The sequence below is a fragment of the Danio rerio genome, chromosome 13 (genome assembly GCF_049306965.1).
Source record: "Danio rerio strain Tuebingen ecotype United States chromosome 13, GRCz12tu, whole genome shotgun sequence".
Taxonomy (NCBI): Eukaryota; Metazoa; Chordata; class Actinopteri; order Cypriniformes; family Danionidae; genus Danio; species Danio rerio.
Genome location: NC_133188.1, coordinates 6,513,029 through 6,529,181, shown reverse-complemented (window position 1 = coordinate 6,529,181; position 16,153 = coordinate 6,513,029). Strand labels below are relative to the sequence as shown.

General features: G+C 34.6%; 2 protein-coding genes across 16 annotated transcripts in view; one reads left to right on the top strand and one right to left on the bottom strand.

Annotated features, from left to right (window-relative positions):
* mcph1 (microcephalin 1) overlaps positions 1–16,153 on the top strand; it is a 37,671-nt gene that overhangs the window by 7,595 nt on the left and 13,923 nt on the right. For all 10 annotated transcript variants that reach the window (NM_001040363.2, NM_001430843.1, XM_073919967.1 and 7 more), the window contains 3 exons: positions 4,422–4,459; positions 6,520–6,682; positions 6,797–6,874. In NM_001040363.2, coding sequence (NP_001035453.2) covers positions 4,422–4,459; positions 6,520–6,682; positions 6,797–6,874 — 279 coding nt within the window. The remainder of the gene's footprint in view (positions 1–4,421; positions 4,460–6,519; positions 6,683–6,796; positions 6,875–16,153) is intronic.
* angpt2a (angiopoietin 2a) overlaps positions 9,482–16,153 on the bottom strand; it is a 56,165-nt gene continuing 49,493 nt past the window's right edge. For 5 of the 6 annotated variants that reach the window (XM_073919188.1, XM_073919187.1, XM_073919185.1 and 2 more), the window contains exons 7-13: positions 15,831–15,952; positions 15,471–15,706; positions 14,941–15,068; positions 13,466–13,567; positions 13,205–13,371; positions 10,219–10,349; positions 9,482–9,944 (exon numbers count right to left, since the gene is read on the bottom strand). In XM_073919188.1, the coding sequence (XP_073775289.1) occupies positions 9,784–9,944; positions 10,219–10,349; positions 13,205–13,371; positions 13,466–13,567; positions 14,941–15,068; positions 15,471–15,706; positions 15,831–15,952 (1,047 nt within the window). In that variant the 3' untranslated portion in view covers positions 9,482–9,783. 6 annotated transcript variants of the gene reach the window in all.

Below are 16,153 nucleotides of genomic sequence, written 5' to 3'. Positions count from 1 at the left end.
AAACACAATGGTATTCTGGAAAGTGGTAGTTACTGACATCCATAGTGGGGGGAAAATACAATGAAAGTCATTGGCTACACATTTCTTACATTATTCAGAATATTAGGGTTCATACAGGTCAACATGGAAATTCTGGAATATCATTCCAATATATTTAGGTCAGTGAATTTTATATTCAAGTCATGGTATATCAGGGAGTTTTGTTTAATTTCTATTTATTAAAATATGATTTTTATATACTCTGTTTTTTTGTTTCACTTGATTTGCTTATTGTTATGTTTGGTCTAATTTTTTTAAATGCCGTTTAATTCCCTTCCTGCTGGTCACCCAGCAATCAGTTAATTCAAAAAGTGAATTCAAATGTTGCCATCTGTACCTGTTAAACACTACATTGTTATGTGTCCACTCTGTTCTCAACACAAACAGCTGCCTGGTTTTCCTGTTCATTATTCGCCTTGTTTTGCTATGCAGAAGTAAGATCTTTTCTGTAATTTGTGTTAGTTTAAATGGCTAGGAATAATAAAAATATCAGTAAACTGTCAAACTTGTGCTTCAAACCAGCACATTTATAAGAGTACATTAAAATAAGATGGCATTATTACAGTTTACAGCATAACAGTAAGGCTAAAAATGGAAGTGAATAAGAACAGAGGCCACCATGGCCATGCTGCTCTTACGTGAAAAATAAAATGGATGTGTCATGAACATTCTGCGTTTTACTCCATGAAAGACAGGGAAAAGTCAGTGTCTAAAATGGTCTGTTCCAGACACTAAAATCAGTGAATTTATTATATATTTCTTTGTTTCCGGGTCCTGGAATATCAAGAATTTTTACCATGTTTTGTTTTTTTTGCTCCTGTTGTATTGGTTAGCTCCATCATATTCCTCTCACGCTCTTCAGCTGGCCGTCTCTTTAGTAAATTGTAAGGTTTTTTTAATGTTAAATTGATTTGTGGACCACATATGGCACTTTCGAAGCACTTTTGCAGATTTCATGTTTTAGTGCAGCCGCTATAGTCTCTTTGTTGCTTTCCTGTGTGTGTTCTTCTATGGCATACACCTGGTAGATTTTTTTTTTTTCCAGCCTGAGAAAAAAAACAATTCTTCCTGCCACAAAGGGAAGCAAGAGGCTTCATTGGTTTAATCTAGTGCAGTAAAGAAATTGTGCATATCTCTGTGACTGAAAGCGGTCACTGACATGAGCTGACATCAAAGTAGGGCTCATTATGCACTGTGCACTGGACTCATGTTTAAAGGACATCAAGTCTTGGATGGCATTGAATTTTCTCAATTTTAATGATTCTAAGACCGAAGTGATTGTGTTTGGCCCCAGTTCCAACATCGCTCATTCTGTACACCTAAATAATCTCGAAACTTTTTGTAAGCCAGAGATTGTGAACTTGGGTTTTAAAATGGATCCTGAACTAAAGCTTGAAAGCCAGATTCGGTCTGTTGTTCTCTCTAGCTTCTTTCACTTACGACAACTGGCCAAAATTAAGCATGTTATATCACACAAGCACTTTACAACAATAATCCATGCTTTTATAACCTCCCGCTTGGACTACTGTAATGCCCTTTATTTTGGGGTGAGTCAGTCTTCGATCTCTCGACTGCAACTGGTTCAAAATGCAGCTGCACGTCTTTTAACTGGCACACGCAAATACCCTCCGATTTTATCTTCTCTTCACTGGCTGCCCGTGCACTTCAGGATCCATTTTAAGTTACTTTTATTTTTGTCTAAATGGTACTGCACCCCTTTACCTCTCTGAGCTTCTCTGTCCCTACACACTTTATCGTTCGCTCAGTGTGCCCAGGACCAGTCGAAAGCTCAGAGGGGATCGGGCTTTTGCTGTGGCTGCACCAAAATTGTGGAATGAGCTGCCAATGTACATTAGACAAGCCTCTTCCATAACTGTTTTTAAATCTCTTCCTAAAACCCACTTGTTCAATTTTAGCACAGCTTGAGATGTTGACATTTTATGTTTATTTATTTATATTTTAAAGTTTGTTTTACTCTTTGTTGTCAGCACTTTGGTCAACTGTGTTGTTTTAAAGTGCTTTATTAATGAATTGAATTAACATTTACAACCCATCCAACTTTTCTATTCTAGGGTTTTTGGAGAATTTTTGTACTTGCCTAAGTCACACACCTACTTTTTTAGATATTCGAGAGCAATTTAATATATTGTGTCATCGCATTCTATGGCACCTTTAACTATTATGCATGTATATGCAGATACAGTGGGGGGAAATAAGTATTGAAGACATCAATTTTTGTTTTTCCTGGGAATAACATTTCTAAAGGAGCTGTTGACAGAAATGAATCAAATTTTGGTTTGGTAGTTATGCGTAATAACAATGGTATGACACAAGGAGGAAGTGCTGAACCACTAATATTTATTTAATACTTGGAATTAAATACCAATTTGGCCTATTTCCCCAGCATCATGTTCCTTCCGGCTCTCCGTAGGGTTCCAATAGGTTGTCTGCACATCAGCAGTATTTTTGATGATTTGGAGTGCAGTTCAACTAATAATTCACTGGAACCTTCTGCCACTTTTCCAAATGATCAACTAGAAGTCAAGTTATAATTTGTTGCTCTTACAACTAGGATCGACGACAAGACTCTTGTCAGGTATTGTAAGCATGCAAATTGGGATCCAGCACAAGTGCAGTCCCAGCTCAGGAATAATGTAACACTCATGCTGTAGCATCGTTCTCTTTGTTTAAAGAATTTATTGGACGCCTCGTCCCACTAAACTTTCGCTGACCACAATAACTTCCCGCACCTGGCCACAAGTGCTGTCAGAAAGCAGATTCTTGGTAAACATGTTATGTACAAACCTGTTTTAGCTGCCCTGTTCACTGATGAATGTAAACTCCAACTTCCTGTAGGAAAAGAGAGGAAGGCCGTTCGTGTGTTTGTGCTACGGAGCATTTGTACTGCGACAGGGGTACAGGGGACCGATGAAACCCTGTCATGATGTTTTCTGCTTATACGGCTCTCAAATGCTTCCCTCACACATGGCCTTGGGCTTTCACTTCCTCTTTGTTCACCAAACATGCAGATATCCGGCATGTGTTTACTGGTTTATGATACTCTGACAAAACAGGAGTCCGTGTGTACGAGTGTCTGTGATCAAATAAGTTTGGATTAAAGGTGAATTAGTAAAAGGACATTTGCAAATAATAAGTTAATAATACTATATAAACTAAACCACATTTGAATTTATTTAACAGGGACATGCACAAAATTACAAGGAAAAAAGTAATAAAGGAAAGATGCGATTGTGCCAGGTTTTAGCAAGGTTGCTATTTTTCATTTACAGTCCCTGAACAGGTCAATCTTAAAACCAATAAAGAAACAGATCAACACCCAGTGTGTACACATTTGATTTGACAACACAACACCACCTGGTCTAGCATTAAAACATTTTGTAGTTTGTGCATGTGATTAATTTTGTTGGAAGAGTATTCCATAGATTTGTGGCTCTGTAAGAAAAAAGGATTGGTCAACTGAGGTTTTGCGTAGAGGGTCAGTACATTCCCCTAAAGAGGTTTTAGAGGGTCAGTACAGTCCCCTCTTACCAAACGTGTCGTTCAAGATATTTTCTCTGATGTAAGAGTTAATTTTTATAAAGAAGGAGCAGAACGGCTATGAATAATTTAAAAAATGTTGGAATATTGATCCATATTACTCAAAAACCTATATATATTACAAGTAATGGTACATTCGAGTTTTTTTTTTTTATCATGAATTTTAAGTGCTCTAATGATTCCAGGGGTGTTTGAAAATGTTTTACATTTTTGGGACCAGATTGTTATACAATACAAAAAATGTATACTAGAGGGATCATAAGTCAAGGAATCTCTAATATGTATACAATTTCTAAGATTGAATCTCAATGTAGTATCACATTTTAATGATTTTTAAAAACTGAGGTTTGACTCCAGAGTGATACCTGAATAATTAAATTCAGTGACTTTTTTTCTATAATTTGCCTATTTATAAGAACTTCAGGAACTTTTTTGAACTTTGTCTATTTGGAAAAAAGAAACCGTTTTCAACATATAAGGTGAGATTTGAGTTTTGCATCCATTTAAAAACTTTGCAACTTGATTTTTGAGTGTAAAGCACAGCATCATCAGCATCATTAAATGATTCATTGGATTATATATATATATATATATATATATATATATATATATATATATATATATATATATATATATATATATATAAATTTTTTTAAGTAAGTGGTTGCAAACAAATTATTTGGGCTGGATTTAAACAAACATTGTGAACGTTACTAGATTTATTTTTGTTTGTTTAAATTCAGCCCGTACAAATTGTTAAAGTCTTTTTTTTTTCAGTGTATTGTTCCAGTGTTTGTAAGTTTTCTCTCTCTTTGTCTTTGCAGAAAAACAGAACCTTGGTAATGACAAGCATGCCTACTGAGTGAGTTTGTGATTCTCGTATTCAAATATCAGAAATGTACGACAAGCAACCCTCTGCTTAAACTATGTTTGTGCTAGGCAGCTGTTTAATGCCATTGGCTAATAAACTGCATTTCTTCATTAGTAGAACATTAAAGATCTTGTGAAGTGCGTTAAAATGTTATTTTGTTTATACGATGTTTGGCGTAATCTCAACTGAAACATGAAGGCAGGACGGGATATATGTTAGCTCCTCCCCTTAAATAAAACAGCCAATAGTGTTTTGTTTTTATCACAGCTCTGCTAGTGACAGGGGTGAGATCAAACGCATCCAATGAAAAGCAAATGAGAAGGGGGCGGGGCATGCCTGATATTAGTGAGCATTTGATTGGACAGAAGATTTGATGAGAAACTGAAGTATGTGCTGATGTCTAAAAATTGTTGATCCGTAGGCGGAAGTGACCAAGTGCCAGCTTTTGATGTTTTTAGATGTTCTAAATGCGAATGTTGTCTCTGTTTTGGTGCCCACTAGCGTATAGATGTTTTTTAATCCAGGGTTTCCCAAACTTTTCAGCCAGCGACCCCCAAAATGACAATGCCACTATCTTTTGAGGTGGTTATATACAGAGTTGGGGAGTTACGTAATAATTTTATATTTCTAAGTGACGAGTAAACATATTAACATATTACTTTCAAAATGAAGTTATAGTTTGAGTTACTTTTTAAAAAAATTTATTGCGAGTTATGTAATATTACTTTTCTAAGTAACAAGTAATGCATTACTTTAAAAAAATTAAGTAATAATATTTAAGTTACTTTTATAAAAATGCGAGTTACTTTTTAGTTTAATAATTTGTATTAAAAAATTGCTGAATTAAAATGAACGTAGTCACATTAAATCCCGCACACAATGAGAGAAAGCAGGAACAGAAAGAATTGAGGAGCCTTACATTTCTGCGTTGGAAATATTCTCATCATTATAAATATGAAAGAAAAGGAAAAGAAGATTACTGAATGGACGGTGATTTTACTTTTTAAAAAGACAAAGTACAAAAGTAGCAAACCCATTGCTTTAAACTTTTATTAATATGTATATATGGCATGTATAGCTGGGGTCAGGAAGTTTTCTGAAGATAACATTATCTTATGTTATTTTTTAGTTATGTATTTTTTTTAAGGGAAATGGAGGTTATACAGTATGTTGTTAAATGCAGAGCTCCTCTATTTAAAAAAGAAGAAGAAAAAAATAAACCTGCCACTTCTAAAAGAGATCAAGCCTCAGACAGGGCAGAAAAAGCAACGTAAAACTGACTCACAAGTAACGTAATGTACTAAAATGTAATGCAACTAATTACTTTTTTTGGGAGTAACTCAATATTGTTATGCATTACTTTTATAAGTAATTTTCCCCAACACTTAAATATACACACCTTGCACTCAACGGCACTCATGCCCACAACAGTAGACCCAAGTCTTCAGTATAATTTTGGAGACCCCCACTCTGAGACCATCTTTAGTCATGGTCTGTATTTTTTTTTTTAAGTAGCCTACATGAATGTCATAAAGGTGTCAGAAATCTGTAGCCATAAGTAAACTGCATCTGATGTTATTGGTTATCTAAGGTAAATGCACCAGGGTTCACGATGCAATTGGAAAGGCTGATGTATTATGGACCGGATGCTGGACAAATAGGCGGGTTAACAGAGTTTATTGTATCAAAGTCAAACATAGGCAGTCTGTCGTTTAAAAAAACAGAGTAGAAAAGACTAACACAGGGGTCGTAATCCGGGAGTAATCTAAAATAAAATTAGGAAAAGGAAAAAGTTAGTAGATTTTAAAATCATCATCATAAAATCAAAATAATGACTTCTTTTTTTTTTTACCCTCTTTCACCTTAATTCTTGATTATTGCCCACACACGAATGGAGTAAAACTGATATTTGTTGAATATTCTAACTATGGGGAATTTTGGATAAAGTTGTGGTCATGCACCAGTTAAAATCCTATATGTCTAGTTGTTCACATCCTTTGAAATAAACTTGGCAAGCAATCATTTTTGCTACCTTGTGTGCTTGTTTTTAGAAAACAGGAGGTAGTCTTCAAGGTGATCAGAAATCTGGGTGGTTTTACTGTGGTGGATGATGTGTGTGAGAGCACCTCTCATGTGGTGTCTGGCAGCCCACGGCGGACTGTTAATATCTTGTTAGGCATCGCACGGGGATGCTGGATCCTCTCCTTTGAATGGGTGAGTTTAGTTCTGCTCTTTGTTGTTTTCTAAATTATGAGGAACACCTTTCTAAGATTTAAGGGGTACTTAAGTGTTTTTTTTTTTTTTTTTTTTTTTTGCTTGTCTGCGCAGATCATGTGGTGTTTAGAGCACCAGCAGTGGGTTTCTGAAGAGCCTTTTGAGCTGTCTGAACATTTTCCAGCTGCACCTGTAAGTACATGCATTTTTTAAAGTACAGTATTTATTAAGTTTGTTCGTTACTTTAAATAAAATATTAGCTCTAAAGTGATGTTTGTGAAATAGTAATGGTTTCTGCTGTTCTGACATCAGCTGCAGATGTGAATGAATGGCGGAAGAGTGTAGTTCTTCATATAAAAGGGTTTTTAGACTCTTTGTTTGATTTTCTTTTTAATATACACGATTGTGGCGTCTAACTGTTGTATAAACGCAATATCACACTCGTAGCAGTGCAATGTGGCTGTATGTCATCACTGGTGGGACACAAAGGTTCTCGGCCTGCGGCCTTGTGTCAACGCATGCCTCCTACCAGTGCCGATATACAGCCACATAGCACTGCTACAAGTGTGATATTGCCCATATGTGCGTGCGTGCATGTGTGTGTGTGCGTGCGTGCGTGCTAATGACATAGGTATGACACAGGTATTACAAAAAGGAGGTGAAATATGAGGACATTGGTGACGTCCTCATTTCTTAAAATGCTTATAAATCCTACAGGATGAGTTTAATCAGAGAGTAAAGCTGCACACAGTCTCCTGTGATGGTTGGGTTTAGGGGTGTGGTGGGGTGAGGGCAATACAATATAAGGTTTGGACACTATAAAATGAATGGAAACCTATGTAATGTCCCCACTTTTCACAAAAACAAACGTGTGTGTATATATAAATATATATATATACACACACACACACACACACACACACACACATACATAAACATAACAGAAAGCATGCAACATACATAAACAATTTTAGCTTCAGCCAAAACTATTTGCTCTTATTTCATACATGTATAGAAGATTGTCACCAGCTTCAATTATCGATCCACAACAGATTTTATTATTATTTTGATTTATTTATATTTCAATCAAGCATTACAAATAAGAAACCTGAAAACAGACTTCATAAATAGTGCAGAAATTGCACATACATTACAGACACATATACTTAAACACATATATTACAGACATGTTTAGGAAAAAAATAATAAAATAAGATTTTAAATTTTTTTTTAATTAAATTAGAGTTTTGCTCAGCTGCTTTGATCAACTTTTTTTATTCCTCTTGAGGATGGACATTTTTCTTCAAGATCTTCAAAGGTATCATAATGTATTAACATTCATTTATTTTATAGTGATCCTATTACTTTTAATATCCCACTAAACTGGTACAGATAGAATAAAACACAACAATAAACACAGAATCTTTCAAAAATAAATAAATAAATATAAATAAAACTTTTGATTGTTTCAGCCACTGTATAGGAATTAAATATGAAAGTGAAACATGCACCTTTAAACTAAAAGTTAATAGATAATGCATCTTTCTGAATAAAAACAACATTTTTATTAGCATTTTCATTATTTCAAAAATTTTCAATTCTAGTTTCCATCCCTGTATAAACTGCTTTGCTTTACCAGCTCATCAATGAGTTTATGTATGACATACATTCACAAACCTGCCTTTCACTAAATAAATGTACTAATCAATTAGAATTAGAATTATGTGTACAGTTTATTAGTGCATTTAAACTGTAAGACGAGTCTACGTGCATTCAACTCTCTCTGGTGCAATAAATGGCAAAATGCCATCTTCTGTGCAGATTGTCATATTTACACTCTGTTTAATAAAATAAAATAAGCAAACTGAGAATGAAGTGTAGTTTTGAAGTATTCAACGTTTCTACATGAGGAATTAATGAACCTTTGAACTTTAAACTTTAAACTCCTATGAACCTTTTTCTTTAAAATTTACAGCATTTCTTAAATAATACATTTTCGTATTTAAAATAAACTTATAATCTGTTATTGAAGCTCCTTTGTTCATTTGCACTTGGTTGTGTTTTCATAGCTGTGCACACTTTAGCTCTATCCCTAATTCAGTTTTTTAGATTGCAACTCCTAATGTCACTAGTTAACGCACTCGATGCATTTATTTCAACACATCCCATAATTGTTTTAAATATCAGCCTTCACCAAATTGGAAATATGTCAGTTTATGGTAAAAGTACTGAAATATACTATGAAAAATATAAATAAAATATGTGTAAGACTAATTTATTTAAAAGAATCAAAATAAAACATTTTTGAATAATAAATGGCCTTTATTTTTTGAAGTATGCCATAAAATATTTCAGATTCACATTTAACATATATATATATATATATATATATATATATATATATATATACATATATATATATACACATTTATTTATATATATATATATATATATATATATATATATATATATATATATATATATATACATATATATATATATATATATATATATATATATATATATACATATATATATATTTTATATATATATTTTTTTTTTTATTATTTTATTTATATATATATATATATATATATATATATATATATATATATATATATATATATATATATATATATATATTTTTTTTTTTTTTATTATTTTATATATATATATATATATATATATATATATATATATATATATATATATATATATATATATATATATATATATAAACCAAAATCAAGTGCAGTAGTGCAACAGGATTGTTTGTTTGATTTTATTTATTTATTTATTGTAAACCAAAACTGTTTTGATCATTAGATTACTTTGTCATCATTTAAAACAATAAAATATGGTCAACCATTTGGTAGAGCAGACAGTTAAAGGGTTAAACCCACCTGATCAAACTAATTAAGTCATTCAGGCTTGTTTGAAACCTACAGGCAAATGTGTTGAAGCAGGGTTGGTACGTTGGTACTAAACTGTGCAGGGCTGCGGCCCCCCAGGAACTGAGTATGACACCACTGTTCTAGACAGAAGTACACTATAAGGTCAAATTAGACAGGAAAGCAGTGACACCAGTGTTAATTAGAGGCTCAGAAGTTTGCTGGTCTTATCATCATAGTTGTAGCCTTTAGTGAATATGCCGAACCTTTCCAGTAATACCATTTTATGCCATTAAACCGGTTGGTGTTCTGTCCCTGCTGGTAGTATATTCCATTGAGATTGGATGGTCCACAAGCATCAAACCACCAACCTAAACGATACAACACAAATATATATTTAGAGACATGGAAAACTAAATTCAGTAACGTACCGTATGTGTATTTTGACAAATCGTCGTCACTCTCTCAATCCTTGCTATGTGTTTTACTATTACTCAGCCCCCTTGAGGAGCATCATTACAGCAGTTGTGCATTTTAATGAACATGGATCAGACTATGGATCTACAACAGAATTTGGGAAACACTTGTCACTTTATCATTTATTTCTGGATCGTTAACAGGACGTTATTGTGCTGTTGCTCTTACCTCCTGATAGCATTTGTGAGCATTTGCAAACGCATTTGTCGTTGTCTAGATCTTTTGCACTGAAATCACCTCCTGTTTGTCCCATACTACCGGTTCTCCCCGCTGTTCCACTGTAGCCATTGAGGTTTATCCTTTAGAGTAGAAATGCACACGTGAGTCAAAGTCATTTGATTCAATTCTGTTATCAACAAGTGATTGATCAAACTAAAATGCTTTCTTCAAGATGAGCACAGTTCTTCGTTTTTGCCAGTTCTAGCATTTTCCTTACAAGGAAAATATATTTACAGATTTTGTAGAATTTATTGCAGGAGCAAGAGAAATATTTTCTACCATAAGACCATAAAGAGATCGCAACTGCACACAGTCTGTTCGTGCAGAGGCAATTTCGAAGTGAGAAGATAGGAAGTTCTTTTGTATAGGCTTATTTGAGAGCTTGCAATTTACTGCAATTGCTCTTGTAATACAGTATGGCATTTTTGACATTTAGGAGAATCATTAAAACTATGTGCAATATCTGCAATCCATCCAACATATTCTGACTCTGCAGTGTAAAAAACACTGATGTTTACAATAAAAAGGCTGCTATGGTTGAAATTTAAAGTTAAAAATAGAAATTTTACAGTGAACTATCCTGTTTCCTTAATTTAGTGTTAATGCATCAAATGTTTTGATGTACTAAAATGGAAAGGAATAAAGGAAACTTTTTATAATTTTACTGTATTTTTAGCATTTTTACTAGTAAAACTAGAGGCATTTTCACTGTCTTCAGTGTAGTTTACTTGATACACCACTAGGCGGTACTATTCTTTTAAAGTTGATCTTGTCATAGTGAGGGACCTTTGACTAGAATACCAGCCATCTTGTGTAAATTAATGCTTAAAACTACACAGTTTTTAAAACATTAAATCAGAAAAAGTTGGGACAGTATGGAAAAGCAAATAAAAAAAGAAGTAATTTCTCAATTTACTTTGACTTGTATTTCATTGCAGACAATACAACAAAAATTATTCATTGTGTTCATTCATTTTCTTTTCGGCTTAGTCCCTTTATTAATCCGGGGTCGCCACAGTGGAATGAACCGCCAACTTATCCAGCACGTTTTTATGCAGCAGATGCCCTTCCAGCCGCAACCCATCTCTGGGAAACATCCACACACCCTCATACACTTCGGACAATTTAGCTTACCCAATTCACCTGTACCGCATATCTTTGGACTGTGGGAGAAACCAGAGCACCCAGAGAAAACGCAAGGAGAACATGCAAACTCCACACAGAAACGCCAACTGACCCAGCCGAGACTCGAACCAATGACCGTCTTGCTGTGAGGCGATAGCACTACCTACTGCGCCACTGCATCGCCTAGATAACGTGTTCCTCATGATTTTTTTTTTTCATATGTATTCCAGTTTCTTGCAACACATTTAAAAAAAAGTTGGAACAGTAAAGCGTTTACCACTATGTCATTTTGCCATTCCTTTCACAACACTTAAAGGACATTTAGGGATTGAAGACACCAACGTCACCAACAAGTGTTTCAGGTGTAGTTTTGTCCCATTCCTCCTGAAAACAAGTGTTGACAACGATATGAAGTCTTCATTGTCGCATTTTGCACTTCAAAATGCGCCACACATTCTCTATTGGAGACAAGTCAGGACTGCAGACAGGCCAGTCAAGTACCTGTATCCTCTTCCTCTAGCAAGGACTTTGTAATGTGTGCAGAATGTGGTTTTGCATTGTCTTGTTGAAATATGCATGAGCGTCCTTGGAAAAGGCAGCATATTGTTCTCCAAAATCTCTTTGCACTTTTCAGCGTTACTGCTGCCATCACAGAAGTGCAAGTTACCTTTGCCAAGGGCACTGACACAACCCCATACCATGACAGACCCTGGCTTTTGGACTTGTTGCTGGTAATAGTCTGGATGATCCTTTTCTTCTCTGGTCCGCAGCACACAGCATCCATTTCACCCAAGAAATTCAGATTCAACTGACCACAGTACACTTTTCCACTGTGTGGTGGTAGATGCCTAGATGGCATTTCTGGACACTGTTAACATAGGGCTTTCTTTGGCACAGTACAGTTTTAACTGGCATTTGTGGATGTAAGTACATATTGTGATACTTGACAAAGGTAGTCCTGAGCCCATGTGGTGATATCGCTTATGGATGAATGGCAATTCTTGATGCAGTGCCGCCTGATGGATTGGAGTTCACGGTTGTTCAGTTAAGGCTTACGCTCTTGTCTTTTAGGCACTGAAATTCCTCCAGATTTGATGAATCTCTTAATTATGTTTTGCACATGTCCTCCTATCTTTCTAAAATGTCCTATCTTTCTTTGAGGAACATTGTTTTGAAACATTTCATTAATTTTCTCACATATTTGTTGGCAAACAGGACTAGACCTTTCTTTGATGCTGCTTTTGTACCAAATCACAATTACAATCACCTGTTGACATCACCTGCTTCAATTCACATCTTTAATTAACCAATTTACTAGCCCTAAATTGCTTCTGTCCCATCTATTTTTTTTAAATGTGTTGCAAGAACCAAAATTGGAGAATTATTTTCAACACATTTCTAAACATTACCATTTTAATAACTAATTTCTAATAACTGTTTTTTTTTTTATCTTTGCCATGATGACAGTACATAATATTTTACTAGATATTTTTCAAGGTACAAGTATTCAACTTAAAGTGACATTAAAAGGCATATTTAGGTTAATTAGGCAAGTTACTAATTAGGCAATTGGGTATGTTCTGTAGTCAACAGAAAAAAAAATGCTTAAGGGGGCTAAAACAAACAAGACTTTATCCAGAAGAAAAAAAATATATATAGGAAATACTGTGAAATGTTCTTACTCAGTTAATCATAGTTTGAGAAATATTTAAAAATAAATTCACAAGAGGGCTAATCATTTTGACTTCAGCTGTAGATGGAGACACAGGGTAAATCTTACATATATTCTAAGCATAAGTAAATTTGTCACCTGTAATTCTGCTTCTCTCCATCGAGTGAGAACTGGCTATATTTTGAAAAGGCCATATTCCCCTCCCAGTCCATCAGATCGATCCTAAGGGTGTGTTGTTTTTCTTGTGTCAACTTGGAGATGATTTCATTCCCCAACCAGTGTTCACCTGAGATGTCACCAAACCCCTGAAGTAGAAAAATACGTCAATTTCATGTTTCAGAGCAGTTTCGATTTGTCAAGAGAGAGCAAAAAAGGATGTGGATGCCATTAAATCCTTACCATGGTGTAATTTTTCCATGTCTGATGAAAATCAACAAGGCCATTAAAGCGCTTCTGTATTACTGTCCATCCACCTCCATCTGTCTCCATGTCACAGTAGGCCTGGAAACAAAAATTCACAATTTGTCAAGGCTTTCTACCAGTTTTTTTTTAACCTTTTTGGCCACTTTTTCAGAAGTCTATAAAGGCAGTTAAGTTGCCAAAAAGTATTCCCTTTGTTAAACATTAATTGGGCAGAAAATATAAGCTACAGGAGGACTAATAATATACAACTGTATATATATAGATGTATGTACAAGTCTATGGGCTCTCACATACCCCGGTGCAATAAGCCGCAAGACGTGTATGGCTCGATTTGTTGCTATTTTTAGACCAGCACAACTGTAATTTTCACGTTTTGTGCCATGTTCAAACAGCAAATCCATTTTAGCCACTTTGTGGCGTGCTGGTCTGAAAAGGAGGTGTGTTAAGGCGCATCGTTGACACGTTGCTATTTTAAGGAAGTGAAATAGACCGTGCCATTGACCAACTAAAAGCTGCTCTGAAGTCCAGTGCAAAGCGTGTTGGTTATGCACCGATGAAGGTCAGAATGCTTACACATTGCTTAATACACACAGGATGTACAGCAACACACAAATATCTTTATATTTGAAAAAAATGGGGGGGGGGGTCTTTTTTCAGTTTGTGAGAACTTGCATTTGCATAATGTTGTTATTATTATTAGCAGTTTATTATATGCATATTTATAGTCGTTTTAATAAAAACAAGTTTAGATTTGTCCACCTGTAGGGTTTTGGAGACAAATGCATCATCATATGGAGGATAAGAGCAGGACGTGTGTTTGGATATAAGGTTTTTAACCCCGCTTTGTTATTATTGTTCATTTATTCATTTGCAGTAAATAAGAACTAAATTTAGAAATAGTTTTGAAACAAATCTTTGCTCTTAACAGACAAAATTAAATATGTAGGCTAATGGATGTCTTCAGTGGAGTGCATACAACACTGTTTACTTAACAAAATTAAAGGTGTAAAAGTAAAGAGGCCGAGTGGAGAAGGCTCATTCTTTATCCTAACGCTGTAGATGCTCTGTTTAACTGTTTTCTCGCTAGTGAAGCTTTCAGTTTTTCTACTTACAAAGTCCGCCATGTATAGCAAATGCTCCATAGTGCGATTGGACTCTTGGTGAATGAGAGACAAGACTCTGATAGGTTTAATGCACATTATGCTCAAAACACACCCATAACTCATTGAGAATGAGCACAACCCTGTTAGACCATGCACCAAGGAGCAAAGCGTATTTCTCCGTCCCTAAAATAGCTAAAGTGGATTCGGCATGCCCTTAATGCTTTTGCGCCATGCGCTTTAGATTTTCACCTTGGTCATTAAAATAGAGCCCTGTGTCTTTAAGCATCTCAAAAATGTATTTGGGAGTTTCATGACCCTGATTAGTGTGATCGATGTGAAGGACGTTACCTTGAACTGTTGTTTTGTACCAGGTATGGTCAATGAGTAGACACCGCTTTTCTTGTTCCCTTGCTTGAAAACTACAGCACAGTCAATTAACTGATCTGGGTTGTCCTGCATCATTGCAGAATTGCTACCTGGAAAAAAGTGCAACCTTATTGGTAAACCAAAATAAATAAATTTATTAAATAAGTTAATACGTAACGTAAAATAATACTTTTTTTTTTTTTTAAAGCAAATTGAATTATAATATGATTATATACTACACAAATACTAATGGCAAGTTATTTAATGTATTAACTTAGGCATATCATATAAATTTATAGCTATTACATTATTGAATTCATATAATATTTTTATTTATATTATCGCTTGTTATGTACTGTAGCTATTTCTGCTCTTTTGACATAAATCACCTTCAATAGTTCAGTGTGTTCTACTTGCTTATCTTCAATTTTCTGATTTAATGTTATTGCAAAGGTTGTCGGATCAATTATAGCTATATTAAATTTGTGCTCAATAAATTAAATGTGCCTTGCCTTGCCTTGTCACAGAGATCGTTTGGATTAAATTGTTGACTGTGTTTGTCAGCTCCTGCTGCTGCTGCTTCATGGCAGTGTTATCAGAGGATGTGCTCGACACTTGTTGCTCCATCTCTTTTATGACCTTAGCCAGCATCTCCACCAGCTTCTTCAGCTCTTCCTTCTCCTCTTTCAAGGTCTCCAGCTCTGTGTTCCTCTTTCCTTCCATGTCTTCTATTCCTTTCTCTAGGAAACTACAAGGGGACAAGATAATATAAAAAAAAACTTTGGGGAAAAATGGCAAAAGCTATATGTGAATTTAACTGAGTGGTGTTTTTTTATTATTATTTTTTTCTAAGCAGCTTTGTTATTTGTTACCTGTTTTTTTCTTTTAGTTTGTTGATTTCATTAATCTGCTGAAGAAACTCCTTTTCAAGCTTGCTGGTCGAAATGGAATTCTCAAGAAGCTGACGTTCAATTCGAGTTGTTTGGTTAATAACCTAATGATAAAAATAGACATTGGGTTTACCACTGAAAGTAAACTAAACAACATTTCAAACTATGAGAATTTACCTTTAACTTGTGAGTGAATTAAGCTTTCTTTAGTTTTTTTTTTTTTTTTTTACTTTTTTTGTTTGTAAAATACAGTTTCAGGATTTTTCCTGCATTTAAATTTTTAACCCAGGCTCATTCTGAAAACG